Genomic DNA, 17,580 nt, shown 5'->3' on the forward strand with positions numbered 1-17,580 from the left:
AGTTCTGTTTGTCACTTAAGTAAAGTGTTTTTCAGTGAAAGATGTTATGTTTGATTTTTACCTGGAAAGAGATGCCCATTGTCTGTTCCAAGCTGTGTTTTCCCCAGCTGCTTTTTACCCTACCTTCTTTGTCAGTAAGTTTAAACAAGATGCTGCCACTAATACCCTACCTGGAACAGTTTTGTAAAAGCCCAGAAGTACCCTAACATCAATTCCTGCTGACTTTTCTCTGTTACGAGTTCAAATGGCAGCAGAATGTTTACAACATTAAGCAATGGTTGTCCCCAGAAGGTATGTCTGGTTAGCACAGTGCTCAGAAGTCACTTGCAATGGTTAGGAGTGCCATGATGAAGCCATACTAGCAACATCATGATCAGCTACATGTAATTTGGAGAGGAACAGAACTGTCAACTGTAGTTGGAAAATAGTAACATTAACATTGCTTTAACAATTGAGGAAAACTATCACCAAGGAGACAGTCACTAACGTTTGCAGGCCTGCATGTTTAGAGAAAGGAGGAGCAGACTGCTGTACTACAATAGGTTTGGACCCAGCAGACTGCTGAAGCTCCAGACTGCCAATCCTTCAACAGTCAGTCACAACCCACTTCCAAGTGACTGTCAAGTTCCTGGGGTCTTTTTGACTAAATCCTACGATTTCCTCTTTTAGGACACTGTCGATATGATAAAACACAGCCTCTGACAAAGCACTCAGAAATTCTCTCAGTAAAATAAAAAACTAAAATAAAATCCCAAACTTTCTAAATAAACCCTCCTTCTACTGGCCCATAACAGGATTTTATTTCTTTTTTTAAAGCGCATTACTATTATTATTGATGCATTATTTTCAACACACACATATACACTCAGATGTACACGCAGCACAACATGAAAACACTGGGCAACTGATATGAAAAGGACAGGAATTTGGCATCTGATTATTTTTTTTAAATAATAAAAAGTTATCCCAACTACTTTTATGTAACTCATTGCACGACATGCTTACGCAGCATGCTCTTTTTCCTTAAGAGCGGGTGTATCTATTTCCACGAATTAGCTATACTGCCTCACTTTGCCTCATCTTCCCTCCCCTTCCCTACTGTAGGGCATGTGGGTGCATATACAAAGGCACTAGCATGGTTTTTGTGGTTTGAGCCTAGCCATTTCAGGCAGAGTAAGCCCCTGACCCTTACAGCTGGGAGACAGAAGTTGGCCATCCCAACACAGAACTCTGAAGTTCAAGACTGCCCTGACAGCCAGCAGCAATAGGGTAAACAGAAGATTTTAACAGATATTTCCCTCATATAAAATAAAACAGAAAGACTGGGAGGTGGGGTGGGTGAAGAAAAGCAAGCAGCAAATCTCCAAGTGGGGAATAAAACTGACCAAATAGCTGAAAACAGAAAAGTTGATTTCTAATGTACATTTTACTGGAGTTTTTCCATATTCTCTCCTTTTTCTGTACTGAAAAAGGCAGGATAATAAAACTACTTCATTATTGGGTATTCTGTCAGCACTGGTTTTCTTTAGTGCTACTTGAAAGTAGTTTAAAGAAGCACCATCATTTATTTCCTAAAAGTTGTCCTAACTGAGGACTTTTTCAGTTAAACTATACTGCATTTTAATTAGGTTTATAGTTTCACTTTGCTTTTAAAAAGGTGCTTGGAAGAGTATTTTCATTTAGTTTCAATTGAGAGGGAACAAAGTGATAGATTTCCATTTGCACACTTCTCTCCTCCATGCAGCTACACACGTCTGCATGAGTAACAAAGCACTATAAATGATAACCCTTCTTGTCCCACAACTTGTTTAAGATTATAATGAATTTCTGTTGCTGATATTGAGAAGTTTTTTTAATATATTTTAATTTATACAGTCTTTAGAATTCTTGATCCCCCGCTTGACAGTAACATTTGGAGATTTTTTCTTTTTTTTTTTTTTTCCATTTTATTTATTTATTTTTTTTTAGCGTTTTTATTTTAAAGTAAAAACTTTCAAACATTTTGAAGATTCAGGAACTTGTAAAAGTTTATCAACAAGAAACAGCCATCTATCTAGGATAAGATAAGGTTAAATAAACCATCTTCAAAAAACTGGCTTCCTACCCTAGAATTCCTGAGAATGCTTGCAAATTTAAAGCAGGAAAACAAAATGTTTAAACAAAAACACTGTTAAATGCTCCCAGAGTTAGTCTTCATCTAAAATATATATATATGCACTTTTTGGTCTTTTTTTTTGTACGTTTTAATTTTTTTCCCTTTAAGCTTACAATGGAAGAACAATTTAGCTTTTCTTTTTAAATATTTCAAATCCCTCATTATGTCTTGTAAACAAGAGGGGCTCTAGCACCCGGCTTTCACCGTAGTATCGTAATGAACTCAACTAGCCCAAAGTGCAGGAAAAGGGATCTTAGGGCAGGTTGGGAGGGAGAAGTGAGGGTGGAACACAGCAATGAACCAGCATGTATAGCAAATCATGTGACAGAACGGATACTGGCTTATTCAGGCCAAAGGTGCTTCACTAGGAAGTACTGCTGGCACAGGACTTTTAAGAACCTGCTCTGCATGTCTGAGCATGGCTGGTCTTCAAGCAGAGCCTAGCAGAAACAAAGCTTTATGGATGTGTGCACGCGAGGGGCACTAGGCTAGCAGGAGTTGGAAGAGAGCATTTTGTTTCTTTGTGCATGGTGGGATGGATAAAGGAGGAGACATGATAGAAAAGTATGTTCAGAAGGGGCCAGAGTATGCTGCACACTCCAGTTTACTAAACAAACACAAACCTACTCATACTATTTGTCACACTTTGCATACAAATCTACAGGCATGTGTATATGCAGCATCTCCCTCAGTCAGTCTTCCTTGTGACATTGGGTTTACATAGAAAGGGCGAATTAAAACAAGCCACGCAACTCCCTAGCCCTTCCCTCCCACCCCCAGCACACAGGCATACACACCCCCCCCCCCCCCCAACATTACTCAAATTTGCTTTTGCTTCACCCCACCCAACCCATGCTTAGAGTTAAATGTATTAGACATTGTCATATCCTTCAATGAAAACGCTGAAGAGAGAGACTCCCCTATCCTATCCCCCAGGTAATAAAGCCTGAGCACTGCTCCCGCTGAGGGCTGGAATGGACAGGTATGTGCTGGTACAGAATGTCGGCACTTTGTTAGACAGTGTAACGGCTAGACAACACCACATGGAAATACTAGCACTTCCGAAAAAAGTACCGGCATCTCTCTTCCCTCTTCTCCACCACCATCCCACCCCCCCACCCCCTCCCCCCAAAGACTTCCTGCTTTGTGTCAAGGGATGTTCCTTCAAAGTCTGCTACAACTCTTTTCACAACAGGTCTTCAAAGTTTTGTTCCCAGCGCACACAGGCACGCACACACTGGCTATCACTGTGGATTATAGGTCACCCCTATCCTGCCCAGAGTACTACTACACTGATGCTAAAAAAACCCCAAACCTTTCCTTAAATACAGAAATTAAAAAGCAACAGTACAGAAAAAGTAAAAACAAAAAACAAAAAGGTGCAATACTTTTTTAAAAAAAAAGTCTTTGCTAGTTATATACCTCCCTAAGCAAAACCACGTACACAGGAAAAAACACAACACAAAGAAACAAAAGGAAACATTTGAAGTACACACTGGTTTAAGAACATTCGTAAGTAAACGTTTCTGTCAGTGATGGTCTGGCACTGTAATACACCAAGGCCTGGCACAGGTAACGCTCACCATGAAGGATGCAGAAAGGAGTTAGGCTGCATGTGCTTTCAGGAGATGAGGCAGGCCGGCCAGCTATTTGCTGACACAATTTAGTTTTTGTCAGTTTTAATACAAGCAGTAGATCAATTAAAAGGCTAATTTGGTTGGGCTGGACTTTCAAGCTTTTGATGGATCCTTCAAGAATGAATATGGGTGCGTATTTATAGGTTTGAGGGAGAAAATAAACACTTCTTTTTTAAGGTACTGAAGCTTGTGAGAGACTGAATAAAAACATTTGTCTTAGCTGCACAAAAAATGGCAACGTCTTCTTTCCTCCTCTTTTCTCTTCATTGGAAGAAAAAAATGGCTTGCATTAGATAACAAACATTCTAGGGTTCACTCAGTACAAAAACCCCACATGCAGACATAAATAAATAAATACACTGCTACTCAAAAGACAACATTGGTTCCCCTCTCACCAAATCCTTTGGATATGGCAGTGTTCTGCTCTACCACAGGGTTAGAACAAGGGCTAGGAAGCAACTACCCACATAATATGATCTGCAGACTTGATATAGCACCCTGCTAAAATGAATTTAAAAAAACGTACTGACAAATTTTAATCCAGCCCAACTGGATTCTGCTTCAGTCACAGGGACTCCACCATGCCTGTCTTGTTTTCAGAATCAAGACATGCAGATGGCCAGCCAGCCTGTAGACCATCAGCAATGCAGCGTTTCAAGATTATATATAGAGAGAGAGAAAAAAATGCACACACACGAACATGTGCACACGCACTCACACAGAAACAAGCACACGTGGGCAGTTACATGTGCCAGAACACACTGGTACTTATCAACCAGCCAATCACAAAGTGTTGGGTTTTTTGTTTTGTTGTTTTTTTTTGTTTTGTTTTGTTTTTTTTGTGGGTTTTTTTATTTTTTTTTTAATTTTTTTTTTGTTTTTGTTTTTAAAGTGAGGCTCCGTCAAGTCTTCCCCTCCCCCCACCCCTTTTTTCTTTTGAACCCTTCCCCTACCCCAACCCAACATGGTAGACCTAGGGACGGAAACACACCCAGTGCAAACAAAGTTAAAAAGCTATTTTTTCAGTATATATGTTTCTTAGCAACAACTTCCGTATAACATGAAAAAGTGAAAAACTATAAACTAATTTTTTTAATTTTTTGTGTTTAAATTTAAATGGTATGTGTACTTGCTTCACATTGTCTTTCTAAGTTGGCGTTCATGATTCAAGTATTTCAAGAGTGATATGTTCTCTTTTTGGATTCATATTCCAAACGAAAAAACTGAAGTTATATAAGGGAGGCAACTATGTGCTCAGACAGTCTGTCAATGACCCACCTTTTTTTCTCTCTCCATTTTCTTTTTTCCTTTTATAAATGTATTTATTGCAAGTTGAAAAAAACAAAAAGATCAAGTTAGTGCTGCTGCTGTTCCAAAAAAGGTCACGAGGTCAGAGTTGAAAGTTCTAAGTTCAGATTGAATCCGACCCTCCTCCCAGAAGGTCTCCAGGTAGTAAGGGAGCAGGGCTGCCCATTCGGTGTGGATCCTCTACGCTTGGGACCCCCCACAAGCTTGAAGAATAGTTTGGGGGCCCCCACAACGAAGCGCCAGTGAGATCACCCCCACTGCTGCCGCCGCTGCCACCACTGCTCCACTGCCCAAGCCCTGTTGACCCACCAAAGAGATTCAAAGCAGGTCCAACTGGATCTGTCTGGTTCTGTCCTGTCTCCAGGGATTGCCAGCCTGCCGTGGGTGCACTTGGGGTTGCTGCAGGTGTAGGGGGCTGAGCTTGTGCCAGAAAGCGACTAACCTCTTCATCTGTGGCAAACTCAGCCAGGATGGTAGTGTTTCCCAACACACACCTAGAAGACAAGATACATGGAAGAAAAATTAATAATTAGAGCCAGAATGTAATGGCAAGGGATTCAGAAGGTATGGAAACAACACTTATGTGTCCAAACCAAGGGAGGTATAAGCTTGCCACAATGGAGTGAGCACAGAAAACTTCAGCTGTTCGACAGTGAAACCGGCTTAAAGCAGAACTCCCATTTTATGAGGGAAAAAAACTGCCAAAGCAAACCAACCCCCTCCCCCCCACATTCAGTTGTTATGCCTGCAACAAAACCTTTCTAAATTTAAACTCAGATGCTGAACCAAGAGCAACAAAAGTGCCTATACGGTGCAGCTAAAATGGTAAATGCACATATGCTACCTTTCAAACAAAACAGAGGAAGAACAGGTTAAAAGCCTGTGAAATTCAGGATAAGATTAGTATAGTTCAAAAGTTTTCACTGAGTTTAAGGGCTTACACCCCCCCCCATCAACGCCCCCCCCCCCCCCCCCCAAGATTTCTGTCTCAAAACATCTCACATTTTCAAAACATACCAAAGCCAGTCAGTTCCAAAAAGCTTAAGAACAGGAAACCTAAGATCCGCAGCTTTTCAAGCAAGCTATTTCAGGTGCATCTCAAAACTACAACAGATCCCCGCACATTTGCGTTATGCATGTAAGAATGATTTTCATCTGAAACAATTCACAAGCTTTTATAAAATGGCCAAAATTGTACAGTAAGGTGCATACTGTTCACAATTCCATCCTATTTGCACTTTCTTAGTTTGGTATGTGCCATTTCCTGCTAGCAATTAAAGTAACACAAACAGAAGGCATCTTTGTTTCTCTTCTTCCTCTGCTGTTGAATGAAAGGTCCCCTTCCAACCATGAAACCTGAAACAAGTTTCCAAAGCGTAACACCGGACAGACCTTTTGTGTTCATGACTAATGTAGTAACAAAGAATGGACACAGGGATTGCTTACATGTGCAGTGCAGTCTGGGCCTTGGCCGCTTCCTGTTTGGTGTTATATCGGATAAGGGCAGTGCCCTGGGTCAGGTTCAGATGGAATGTCAGCAGTGGGCCATGCTGCATGCAGATCGTCCTCAAGGTTGACCCATCGATCTGAGAAAGAACAGCCAGGATAAAACAGATGTTTGTAACTATTTCTCCAAGTGAACTTCAATCCTAACTTCATCTCAGTAATTAAAAGGTAATCTGCTCTCAGAAAGGAAAACCAGTGAAAGCAGTGGGAAGTAAGCAAAGGTGACAGGATTTCATTTTCAAACAGAATCAGTATGCCTTGACTTCTCACAATTACAGTGACTTTGCTTTATGGAATAATCTGACTTATTTTTCCTGCTCACTTGTAGTTTGAGTCCAGTTTTCCCCATCTCACTGAGTTTCTTATATTGTCACTACCCTTATGTTGGCAGATTTTCCAGTAATTATATATAGCTTGTACTTCTCACCATCTTCAGCCATTAGGATTTGTACCCAAGGAACCAGAGCTTTTTAGCCTCCAGCACTCTGATTTCAGTAGAATTTAGATCAACTAGTATTTGTAAGTTCTTTGCAAAACTGGAAATATCACCTCTACAATGAGGGTTTTTTAAAATTTATTTTGGTGCTTTTTTGTCTTTGTCGTTTATGAAACAGTAAGTCACAGAAACAGCCAATGATCTTTCTGCCAAACCCAGCAATGTTCATTCCTCCTGAACTAATGTTTTCACAGCAGCTGCTGCCTACATTCCTTCTGCGGCAGTAACAGCTTGTTACTTACCTCCAGTAACTGCTGTTCTCCAAGGTGTTCTGTACAGACAGATTCCATTCCTGGTATGCCACAAGAACATGCACACACGAATGGGATCCATATGTGCAGATACTTAAGGAAGTGCTACTTTCTTCCTTCTCCCTTGCCCCCCCCTGCCCCGCCATTATATAATACAACCTCAAATGAGGGAAAAGGAAGTTGTGTGTGGGTACAATTATGGACAAAGTTAAAACAGAGAAACCTGAAATTAAGATACTGTCCCCTGAATCCACCTTAACCTTTACACTTCCTTTTGTCTAGTATACTGACCCACAATGAATAGAGGATTTGTTATGGAAGAGACAATTATAATCTGCTTCTTTTCCTTTTCTATTAACTTAAATGCCTCCAAAATATATTTTTCTTCCATTAAAAGATTCCTAAAGCAGTATTAAAATACCTTGCAAAAGGGAGACTTAAAACTGCACCTCTTCATCACACCACTGCTGTTTCCTTCACATCAAGGAAAACAGTCTTTTCTATGAAAGGAGCACAGTTTGGCATTTTGGGTGATCTAAAGGAGACCTTAGTTTTTTCCTTTCACGTTGATGTTTTCTTAGACTGTAGTAGAAGCACGGTAAATTATCCTGCTGAACAGGGGACTGTCTACACCTCAGGGTGCTGCTGATAGTCATACAGGCTTTTTCTAAGCCTTGAATACCAACTAATTGGGATCGCTGAAACGAGGATCTCCACAGAATTCATTTTGAATGGAAGCAAGCTCTGAGAATACTTGCAGGAATAACCTAACTAGACTGCTTTTGGCAGGAGTGCTGGAAACATTCTGTGGTTTCACTATGGAAACGCCAAAGCGAAAACTGGCAGTTATACCAGTTTTCTTATTGACAACATCCCAAAAACAGTCTCTTTAACAGCTATAAACCATTCCACATTATGGTCACACAACTCATCCTCACTTCTAAGAAAAATCTTTCTGTTCCAATAATTTTTTTTGAAACTCTAGGTAATGAAAGGTTATGACAGTCATGTAGCAAAAACTGAACACCTTAAAGTTAACTGTAGAGATTACAACAGAAAAACCAACTGACTACAGCCCAGTTTAGTAGAAACACATCTTGCGTATGCTGACAAATCTGATTTTGTTAGATTTTATTCAAAGAGAAACAACTGAATACACAGATCTGTATCTTGGTAAAGCAAACAAGTTCCCAGAGACAACAACAGAAAATACCTGTGGAGTGAGATTGTGAAGAACCAGCCAGTAGCTAGGACGAACTGAGCCACCATCACTCCAAGCAGATGCTGCAAATTAGAAGACAGAGCAATCAAGACAGATTTGATACCAAGAAAACCATTTTTCCTTACAGTCGCATCTTTCAATCTCAGACAAATTCAGCATTATCAGCCCTGCTAACACATGAAAGCCTAATCTTCAGTCCTGAAAACAAAAACACATTTTTCCTCACATTTCACATCAAGATTCACTTTTTACTAGACTTTATCTTTGAGGAGTTTCCCACCCACAGAAAGCACCTAGTCTTGAAAGGCCCCATGCAGTAGGTACTCCCTCCTGGCAGCTCCCAGCCCTCTTCACTTATCCCCTGCAGCATGACCTGGGTTTCCACCCCCCACCCCAATTACTGACAGTAAATTTCCATTTCAAGAAGGAACTTTTTTTTTTTTTTCTCCTTTTACCAGACAACTGAAACTTTCTTTCCTCCAAACCATTAGTGCTGTAAAACGTACACTCCTCAGGTTTGATCAATGATGCTATCAGTTGATTCTTCTCACCAGAGGCAAGCCTTGAGTCCTGTGCCCCCCAGCCCCTGACCGATCGGGATGCTGTGCTGTTCCATGGAGATGATGGTTTGGGGTTGGTCAGGCCAGGAGGTGGGCGGGGCAGCCCTGTAGTGTTCCTTGAGGAAATATGGTTTTTCCACATCTTGTTGGAGAGATGAGTGGGATTGTGTCCTATGGGATCTGGGGACCACGTTGATTTGTAATCACTGAATTTTGCTAGAAGATTAAATAAATTGTACGTATTAGAGAAACTTACGAGATTCAGCTAGCCTTTAACTGTACTATCACTGTAAACCCTTTGACTGCATTTATATCAGAGGCAAGCACAAAGCACAGAACCATACAACAGTTAATTTACCATACCAAAAAAGCCATGCTACATGTAAGTTAATCTTTGCTTATTTTCTATATGCTGACAAAACAAAATCCCTAGATCATTTATGATAATGTAACTGCTTGCAGTACGTTCAAGCATTAATAAGACTAACAACTTCTATGTCCACACTACATTTCATTTGAGAATTTCTTACAACTTTGGGCACTACTGACCTTTAATGAAACTGAACCTTCTTCAGGTCATAAACCTGCAGAGAACTGAAATGAATATTTACCACGCTTGGTCTACTAAGCTAATGCTGCCTCCTAAAGATGTCCTCCTATAAGATCAAAGCTTTCTCATGAATCACAAATTTCATACAGAGTTGACACAAGAGTAACACGTAAAGAAGGCCACTCAGCTAGACAGCTGCGACAGCTAGACTTTGAAACAATCTTGATAGTGTATATTAATTTTTTTTTACTAGAAAGCATTACCAAATGCCTATTAGGAGAAGTTATGACCAATAGCGCATATCCCTAACACATTTCAAGAACCCTTTACTTAAAGTCCAATAAAAGAGAAAGATTAACACTCCCAAGAACATCACTATAGGTCATAAATATTTGGGAGCTCTTCCTAAACCAGTTTTCCTTAAGAAGACAGACTGCAAATTCTTCCACACCTTCTGACACCAAGGGACATTTATCAAACCAAAACCAAGCATCAAAATTGCTCGAGTAGTTTCTTTTTTCCTTGTTCTGTAATGAGAACCAAACACAGACAGGGCAATCTGGGGGAAAAGGTACTTGTGTCATGAATTATCTTAATCATGAATTACCTTAATCAGAACTCATGTACATGTGTGTGTGTGCAAATATATGTATTAAGCTCTATTCACTAACAAAAGGTAGTGAATTACTTATTTGAAACAAAGGGTAAAAATCCAAGTTTACAATATGGCAGGGTGTCACAAAATAATACATTTTGGAACGAAGACCATAAAGCTTTCAGCAAGTAAAGTGTGCTTTGTTTTACAGTTGGATCAGTATATTTCCACAACAGAGTAACTGCCAACAGCAAGCAGGTTTCAAGGACTAACCTACGAAAGTATATGAAAGTGCTTAAAAACCTGCTTTCACGAGACTCAGTTCGTTTTACAGATATGTGAATTCTAAATGCCTAATTCGGATGACCCGCTTTCTGGCTGTAAAACACTGGTGTGTACTTTAACAAGATGAGCAGAAGATGGCATGCGTGCCAGACAGTGGTCTACTTTCCTCAATTCAACTCTGACTTCAATAATTTTTTATCTCTTGGGTCTTCCTTATGTGCTAGACAAAAATTAAGGACAGGTAAGAAGCTGATACATGCCATTCCTTTCCCCAGGTTATGAAAGAGAAACCTTTTATGTCACTGGAATGCTGCATGCACAGATGTTGCTTCAAACAAAAGTCACCCCACAAACTAGCAGCAGGAACACTGTTTTCTTGAGGGCTAAATAGGATTTTCAATACATTTTGTCAAGATAACATATGAAACACAGCTTTTATTCGGTAAGATGCAAAACCCATAAAGTTTGGGCCAGATGCAGCTCTCAGCTATATTTGTCACTTCTGCTATTTACACACAATTCTTCAGTCTTAAGTAGCTGTCAAGACAATGATGTCTCAAGAGAAAACTCTGGCATTTGTAAGAAGTTCAAAATCCAAATGGTTTGTCTACAGCAAGTATTTCCAACATCCTACTCAGAAGTGTGGGCAGAGACCATATTTCACAACAAAGCTTTGAAGACCTTCTTTCCAAGGATCTGAGGCAGATATCTAAATTACAGGCCAGCCATTAAAAGCCAGAGGACTAAAAGCCCTCTCTCTCTTCAGGTTTCAGGGAATGATGAGTGCTATAAAAGGTGAGGCAAAAATATTCCTTTCACAGCACTCCAATATTCTAAAGTTAAAATGAATAAAATCACTCACCTTATTACTCCAATTCCTTAACTCATACGTACAGGAGCAGGTAAGTTTAAAAAATTACGACAGTCCCCCAACCCCTTACATGTCAACAGATTGTGCATGTGTTGGGTTTTTTTTCCTTTTGCATCTGCCGCTCACTGCTACCCTATTCTTTAACTTGCATAACTAACTAAGAATGTTGTATTGGGGGTGGGAGGAAGGGTAGAGGATCTTAGTCTAGTTTTTAAAACAACTACAACAGAGTATTTTATCATCAGGAGTAAAACTATCTGACCAATCACTCAAATCTTGATTTCCAAACTTCCTCAGAAATTATTGAAAGACTAAATATTCAAAGTGGAACAAGAACAAAGAACTAGTGAATAAGTGCAAAATGCTTTGTCCAGCTAAGTTTTTGAGCCTGCATACCTGAAGTGCTATGAACGTTGGTGAAGGAATTGTCAGAGGCACTGTAAGGCCAGGCACCAGGTGAAGGCAGCGAGGTGTTGAGGGAAGAATTAGACCCTATCAAAAGGGAAAAGGAGAGAGAAAGGGAAGAGTAGGACAATTTCATACAGTTTCTGTAATACTGTTAAACCTCAAGAGAGCCACAATTTGTACCAATGCCAAGCTTTCATGTGATACGCAGCCACGGTGCAAAGGCACATAGGCTTCCTCCTTAGTCAAATGCAATAAACTGTTACCCTGTTATGACAGGAACATCAGAATAACTTAAATAATCACATACCAGCTGTTCACTGTTTTACCTGTGGTGTTGTCCCGCAGAAGTTGGTGGTCAGTATCTACAATGGGAGATGTGGCTGTCCCCCCCAGCACACTTCCAGGGGTCACATAGGGGTCAGATTCAGGGTCAATGTTTTGAATACCTTTCCATGGCACTCCTGGTTGGAACTCTGGGACAGGAGGGGAAAAAGGATTTAGATGCAAACAGGGCAATGCCATTGACTGGAAGTAACTGCTGAAGATATTTAGGAGGGTGAATAATTGTCTTCGACACTGTTCCTCAGAAAAAACAGACTTTTCTTAATTAAAATCTGTTTCACATTCCTTTTTCACACATTCCACGGCACGCACTCTAGTGTCTGAATACAAGTCTACACTACAAAAAAGCAGTGCAAGTGCATACGGTATACCTTTGACTATTCCCGTTTTACTACATTCCGATGAGGCTTCAATAGTTTCACCCTTCCTTAATACACTATGTATTTTTTAAGATATATAAGATTAGATTATATAAGATTAGATTCTGCACACATACTTAGTGTGCAGAAGCCTTTCTCAAGCAAAGGCTACCTACCTTAAGAGTCTGTAAACACAACATTTGACACTTTACACTGTAGGTACACACTCACTTTACACATTACCTATCAATATTGAGGTAATGCTAAGGTGAGATGCCTTGTGGTAAAAGCAATGTGTATACTCATTGACATTCTTCATGCTTCACAATGCGACAGAATATACTTATCATGCTTTAGTTTCTTTTCAGTTATAGCTCCAGGCATGCCAGATTTTTAAGACAAAAGGTTGAGTTATATAAAGCACGAACATACAAAAACTCCAGTTACTGTAAGAAAGATCAGTAACTTGGTTCCTTCTCCAAGTAGATGTTCAATGAATAAAGTGCTGTCGTCAATTTTGGAAGCAGGGGTAAGAAAGTAACACTGCCAAACACAAAAAAGTGTAAAGAAGCTTCAGATACTGTGGGACAATTTGTGTAAGTGTGAAAAGAGCGCCAAGGTGGCAGATTCGTCCCTTGTATCTGAAGTCCAGGATATGGAATGATACCTTTATTCCTAACATGAAGTTTTGAAATAATTAATGACAGAATATTTGAGCACAATTAGAAATCCATGATTAAAAGTGGGATCCAGGATGTGCTCTCTGGAACGAAACCATGTAGGGTCCACCTGGCACAGAAGGGTTCATTTCAGTCACCTTTGTAATGAAGAAGCGTACTCAAGACTATGACTTGCACAGACAAATACAGAAGAAAATGTGATACTATGGGTTCAAACAATTGGCACAGCAAGGGCAATATTAGATTGTGATAATACACTGGGAGAAGAATCTCAGAGAAGACATAAGAAATGTCCCACTGGGTCAGAACTGTGGTCCATCTAGCCCAGTATTCTGCAAACAGTTGTAGAAGAGATAACATTTAGGGACAGAACAGAAATCTGGCCGCTATCTGTAGGCTACTGCTCTCACATTCTCTCAGCATCCATAGTCCTTCTATCTAGCATGTCAGAAATACCCTCTATCTGCTAGCACCTGCTTGTGAAAACGTTTTTCCATCAGTTTATCCAATCACTGTTTCAACTGGCTAGTACCATCTGTCTCCAGAAGCTCTAAAAGCAACACATTCCAGAAGTTCACCACTCCTGATAGGACACCCCCCCCCCCCGCTTTTAAAATTTATATCTTCTGAAGTCCAGCAATTGCACCATGGTCTAGTGTTGCAGGATTTGCAGAATTACAATTCTACATTTATCTCATCCACTGCCTTCAGGATTTTGTAAACCTCAGTCATATCTCCCAATCTTTAGTAACTCAACAAAATAATCTAGGCTACCAGGTATCAACACTTCTAACAGTATGAGCAATCAGCACTGTATCAAGGAAAGAATCTGCTCAGCTACTGCCAAAATACTGCAATCCCCTGACAAACAGGACCACCTTATGCTTAAGGAACGAGCAATGCAGCTCTTGGGTCTAGTCACAAGACCTTCTCTGTTCTGAGATAAAGAATCCATGAACCCAGGTTAGGACCTGGAAATTAGAACTGGTTCGCCAAAAACAAGAAAAAAAAAAGGGGGGAAAAAAAAGGGTAAGTTCAAGTCTTGCCCTTTGTTAAGATTTCTGAGAATTGGTGAGACTTAAAATTAAGTGTATAGTAAGCTCTCATCAAAAAGTTAAGGAATATTCAAACAAGGCTCCAAAGATCAGGCGTATTGTACATTAATACATTCACTCATCAATATAATCCTGGTCTGGAGAAGAGTTTTCCTTGAACTTCAGCATACTGACAAATTTCCAAACTATCCTTCAGGACTGACAGTTATTCTCATGCACATTCACCAACTCTCCCTACAGGCATGCTCTTTTATTTCTAGATTAAGTAAAGAAAACATGAAGTGCATTTCTCCACTGACAATTTGAAAGGTCCTCCCCAAAAGCTCAAACATACGATTAAGAAAACCGTAACAGACACATTCAGGCCAGTTTGCCTGGAGTATATGACTGAACTGCTCCTGAATGGGAAAATTACAGTCTAGTATTACCTAGGTATGCAAGTCTGTGTGACATAACCAAAAGATATAGTTCTCACCAATGCAGCAAAACTTGCTCTCACCTCCAGCTGTGATATCAGTTTGATTGGGTACCACTTCATTTATCTTTGTGCTGAACAATACTGCTCTCTTGAACGACAGAATTTCTGCAGCAGATGGCATTTAGGAGGAAAACGTGAAAGGTGTAGTCAGGGTGAATGCTGAGAAGAGGTTCTCTCTTGTAAACTCATTTTTGTTAACAACTTATTTTCCAACACTAGGAAGAAAAATTGTATCTCCAATTCCAGGAACTGACAGTGGGCCTCATCTACAAGCTTGCAGAGAAAAAGGACCTACAGTGTAAAATCATTTTGGGTCTTTATTCTTTATCAGGGGTTTTGATAAGGTGGATCATGATTTCAGCTAAGCTTTCCTTCTTGAGGAAGCCAATAATCTAGAGAGGCTATGAAACAGCTTTAGTGGCTGATGATTATGGGACAGTAACACTCGTCCCAGTAGTCTATGGACCTCATAAGAAAGGGCTAGCAATACATCAATAATTGCATAAAAGCCACATGCCAAAACCCGTAATCTTTCACATGACATCTGCAATCACTGTCATGGCCTACTCCTTTACACAAGAAATTAGGGATGGTACTCATGATTCCAGTGAGAGTTTATGTTCAGGATTTGCAAACTCCAGCTATCCTCTCACAGTTGTGAGGCAGTCAGCAACAGCAAAAATTTTAATTATCATTGACAGTGGGACTGAAGGTATCACTAAGGAAACTCTGTGATACCAATGAGGGGCAAAGAGTAGCTATTCAGCTTCTCCCTTGTGTAACAGCCTTCTGGTACCAAGAATCTTGCCAAAGCCGGTGGCTGCTCCAAAACCTGGAAACACAGCAGAGCCGATCCTCACATCCTTCTCCTAACATTCCAAGCAGTACTGTGTTTCTCAGTATTATATAGGGGAATGGTGACTAAAGAAACAAGTTCAGCACCAATGAGTCTACGAGAGAGGTCCTGAAAAAAATAAAATTTTGGGGGCTTCTGGCATTATGAACAGTAACTCCAGCTCAAGAAGCTCCGTACTTAAAAACCAGGCTGACAGAAACATAATGCAAATACATCTCTACAGAGAGCAGTCAGTGGTATGAAATGTTGTGGGTGTGCAGAGGTTCTTGAGATAACTAATTCCTTAACTCTGTTAGCTCATCAGAACACTTTCTTGCCAGAGTTAGACACTGAGGGGCTCCCACATGAAAAGCTTCAACTACGTTGTGTAGGTTTCCTGCAGTTGCATCTGTCACACAGATTCCTAGGCTTTCTGATGCAAGGTCTGTGCTACTGGTTTACTCAAGAGATGCACCTGCACCTTTACTTTTTGTGCTTGAGGGAATATACAGCAGAGGATCTGCAGTTAGGAATGTTTTCCTGGAATGTAAGAGTCTTCCAGGCAGAGAAAAATCACAGCTTCCACTATTTGCTCAACAGCACTGGTGATTAATCTGTGCAACTTCAAGGACACCATTCTGTGTTTAATGAATGATTTATATAGAAAATGATGTGCATGTTCAAATACGTATATATTTTTCCTAGATACTTGAGTTTTCTAGTGGAAAGATAAAATTCTGCCAGTGAAACTATAATAGACTTAAAGAATGTGCTACTGTCTGTAATCCAAAAAGCAAGAAACTTCTACTTAAGCCACAAGATTGCTGAGCATTACTGAAACACGGCAACACTCTTCTATCCTTTACATGACATGAGCAAAGGTGAAACACAACAGCATAGCACACACATTGTATACATATTATACCAATACTGCTGGCAAAAGAAACCCTGTGGTCCACAGTGGATAATATTTGTAAACAATTGCCAGAAGAAAAGTGCATGCTACATAAAATACAGAAGGTCAAGACAAGAAAATCCTGTTCCCACCATCACAAAAAACAAGCTTTCACATCTTTTGCTTTCTGACTCCATGCTATCAATGAGAATTTTTACACCCTGTGTCAGCCTAACACAACGCAAATAAGGAATCAATACAAGAGGAGAGAGCTGGTATTGTCTATTCTATGAAGAAGTGTTCTCATGAAAATTTCTGTAAGTCGCAAGTCACCAAACTACACAAGATAAGAGTTCACCTAACAAAGACCAAATACTATTCAGGCAATTCAGCAGTTAGTTTTTTACTGGAAATTCAACATTTATGTTTTAATTTAATGCGGAAGAAATTTAAAAAACAAGATAGGCCAAACAAGCATCTTCCTTGCAGTGGTTATTGAAAAAGTATGATGAGGAGAAGTCCCAGCATATCTACTCTAAAGCTAGGACATAACCCCTGCCCTTATGTAATACCTGGAGGCCAGCTGGCGTTGCTGGATTTGCTTCCAATCTTGTTCGTTGGTGGAGATTTGGCAGGTAACCAACTATCACCAGCAGGGCCTGCATGGCCACCTAGTGGGTCGCCCTGAATTATGTCAAACTGGTTGTAGGGCGATCCTCCGCGAGCCTTTCCAGGGGGCACTATTGCACCTGAAGCATTAAAAAGATAGATTTACACTCAGGAAAGGTTGGGATATTTATGAGTATGGAATACTAAAATAAAAAATATTCAAGATGCATACTGGTGAGGTAAGACATTCATTAACTTGAAGCATAGTTTCATTTGAGCTATTTCACCTCTGGCAAGATGATACTGCAAGGGTATTCCCAAAATACCCAGTCCCCTTCTCACCATTTTTGTGCATATTGGCATCTTGTGAAGCCACAGAGGGCAGCCCTTCCATCATAGTCCACTGCTTGAAGCGGGATTCTGTTCCAGCCTCTTTCCCTCCCACCATGCCATAATCCATGCCACTTGAGCCAAAGCCTGTGA

At 40.2% G+C, this 17,580-nt stretch overlaps 1 protein-coding gene across 2 annotated transcripts in view; it reads right to left on the reverse strand.

Moving 5' to 3' along the window:
* Positions 1–4,903: 4,903 nt before the first annotated feature.
* TNRC6B (trinucleotide repeat containing adaptor 6B) overlaps positions 4,904–17,580 on the reverse strand; it is a 96,710-nt gene continuing 84,033 nt past the window's right edge. For both annotated transcript variants that reach the window (XM_059815942.1, XM_059815941.1), the window contains 8 exons: positions 17,440–17,574; positions 17,061–17,237; positions 12,171–12,317; positions 11,833–11,928; positions 9,127–9,351; positions 8,567–8,637; positions 6,547–6,686; positions 4,904–5,594 (listed from right to left, as the gene is read on the reverse strand). In XM_059815942.1, the coding sequence (XP_059671925.1) occupies positions 5,204–5,594; positions 6,547–6,686; positions 8,567–8,637; positions 9,127–9,351; positions 11,833–11,928; positions 12,171–12,317; positions 17,061–17,237; positions 17,440–17,574 (1,382 nt within the window). In that variant the 3' untranslated portion in view covers positions 4,904–5,203. The remainder of the gene's footprint in view (positions 5,595–6,546; positions 6,687–8,566; positions 8,638–9,126; positions 9,352–11,832; positions 11,929–12,170; positions 12,318–17,060; positions 17,238–17,439; positions 17,575–17,580) is intronic.

This window comes from Gavia stellata, chromosome 4 (assembly GCF_030936135.1).
Source record: "Gavia stellata isolate bGavSte3 chromosome 4, bGavSte3.hap2, whole genome shotgun sequence".
NCBI classification, from domain to species: domain Eukaryota; kingdom Metazoa; phylum Chordata; class Aves; order Gaviiformes; family Gaviidae; genus Gavia; species Gavia stellata.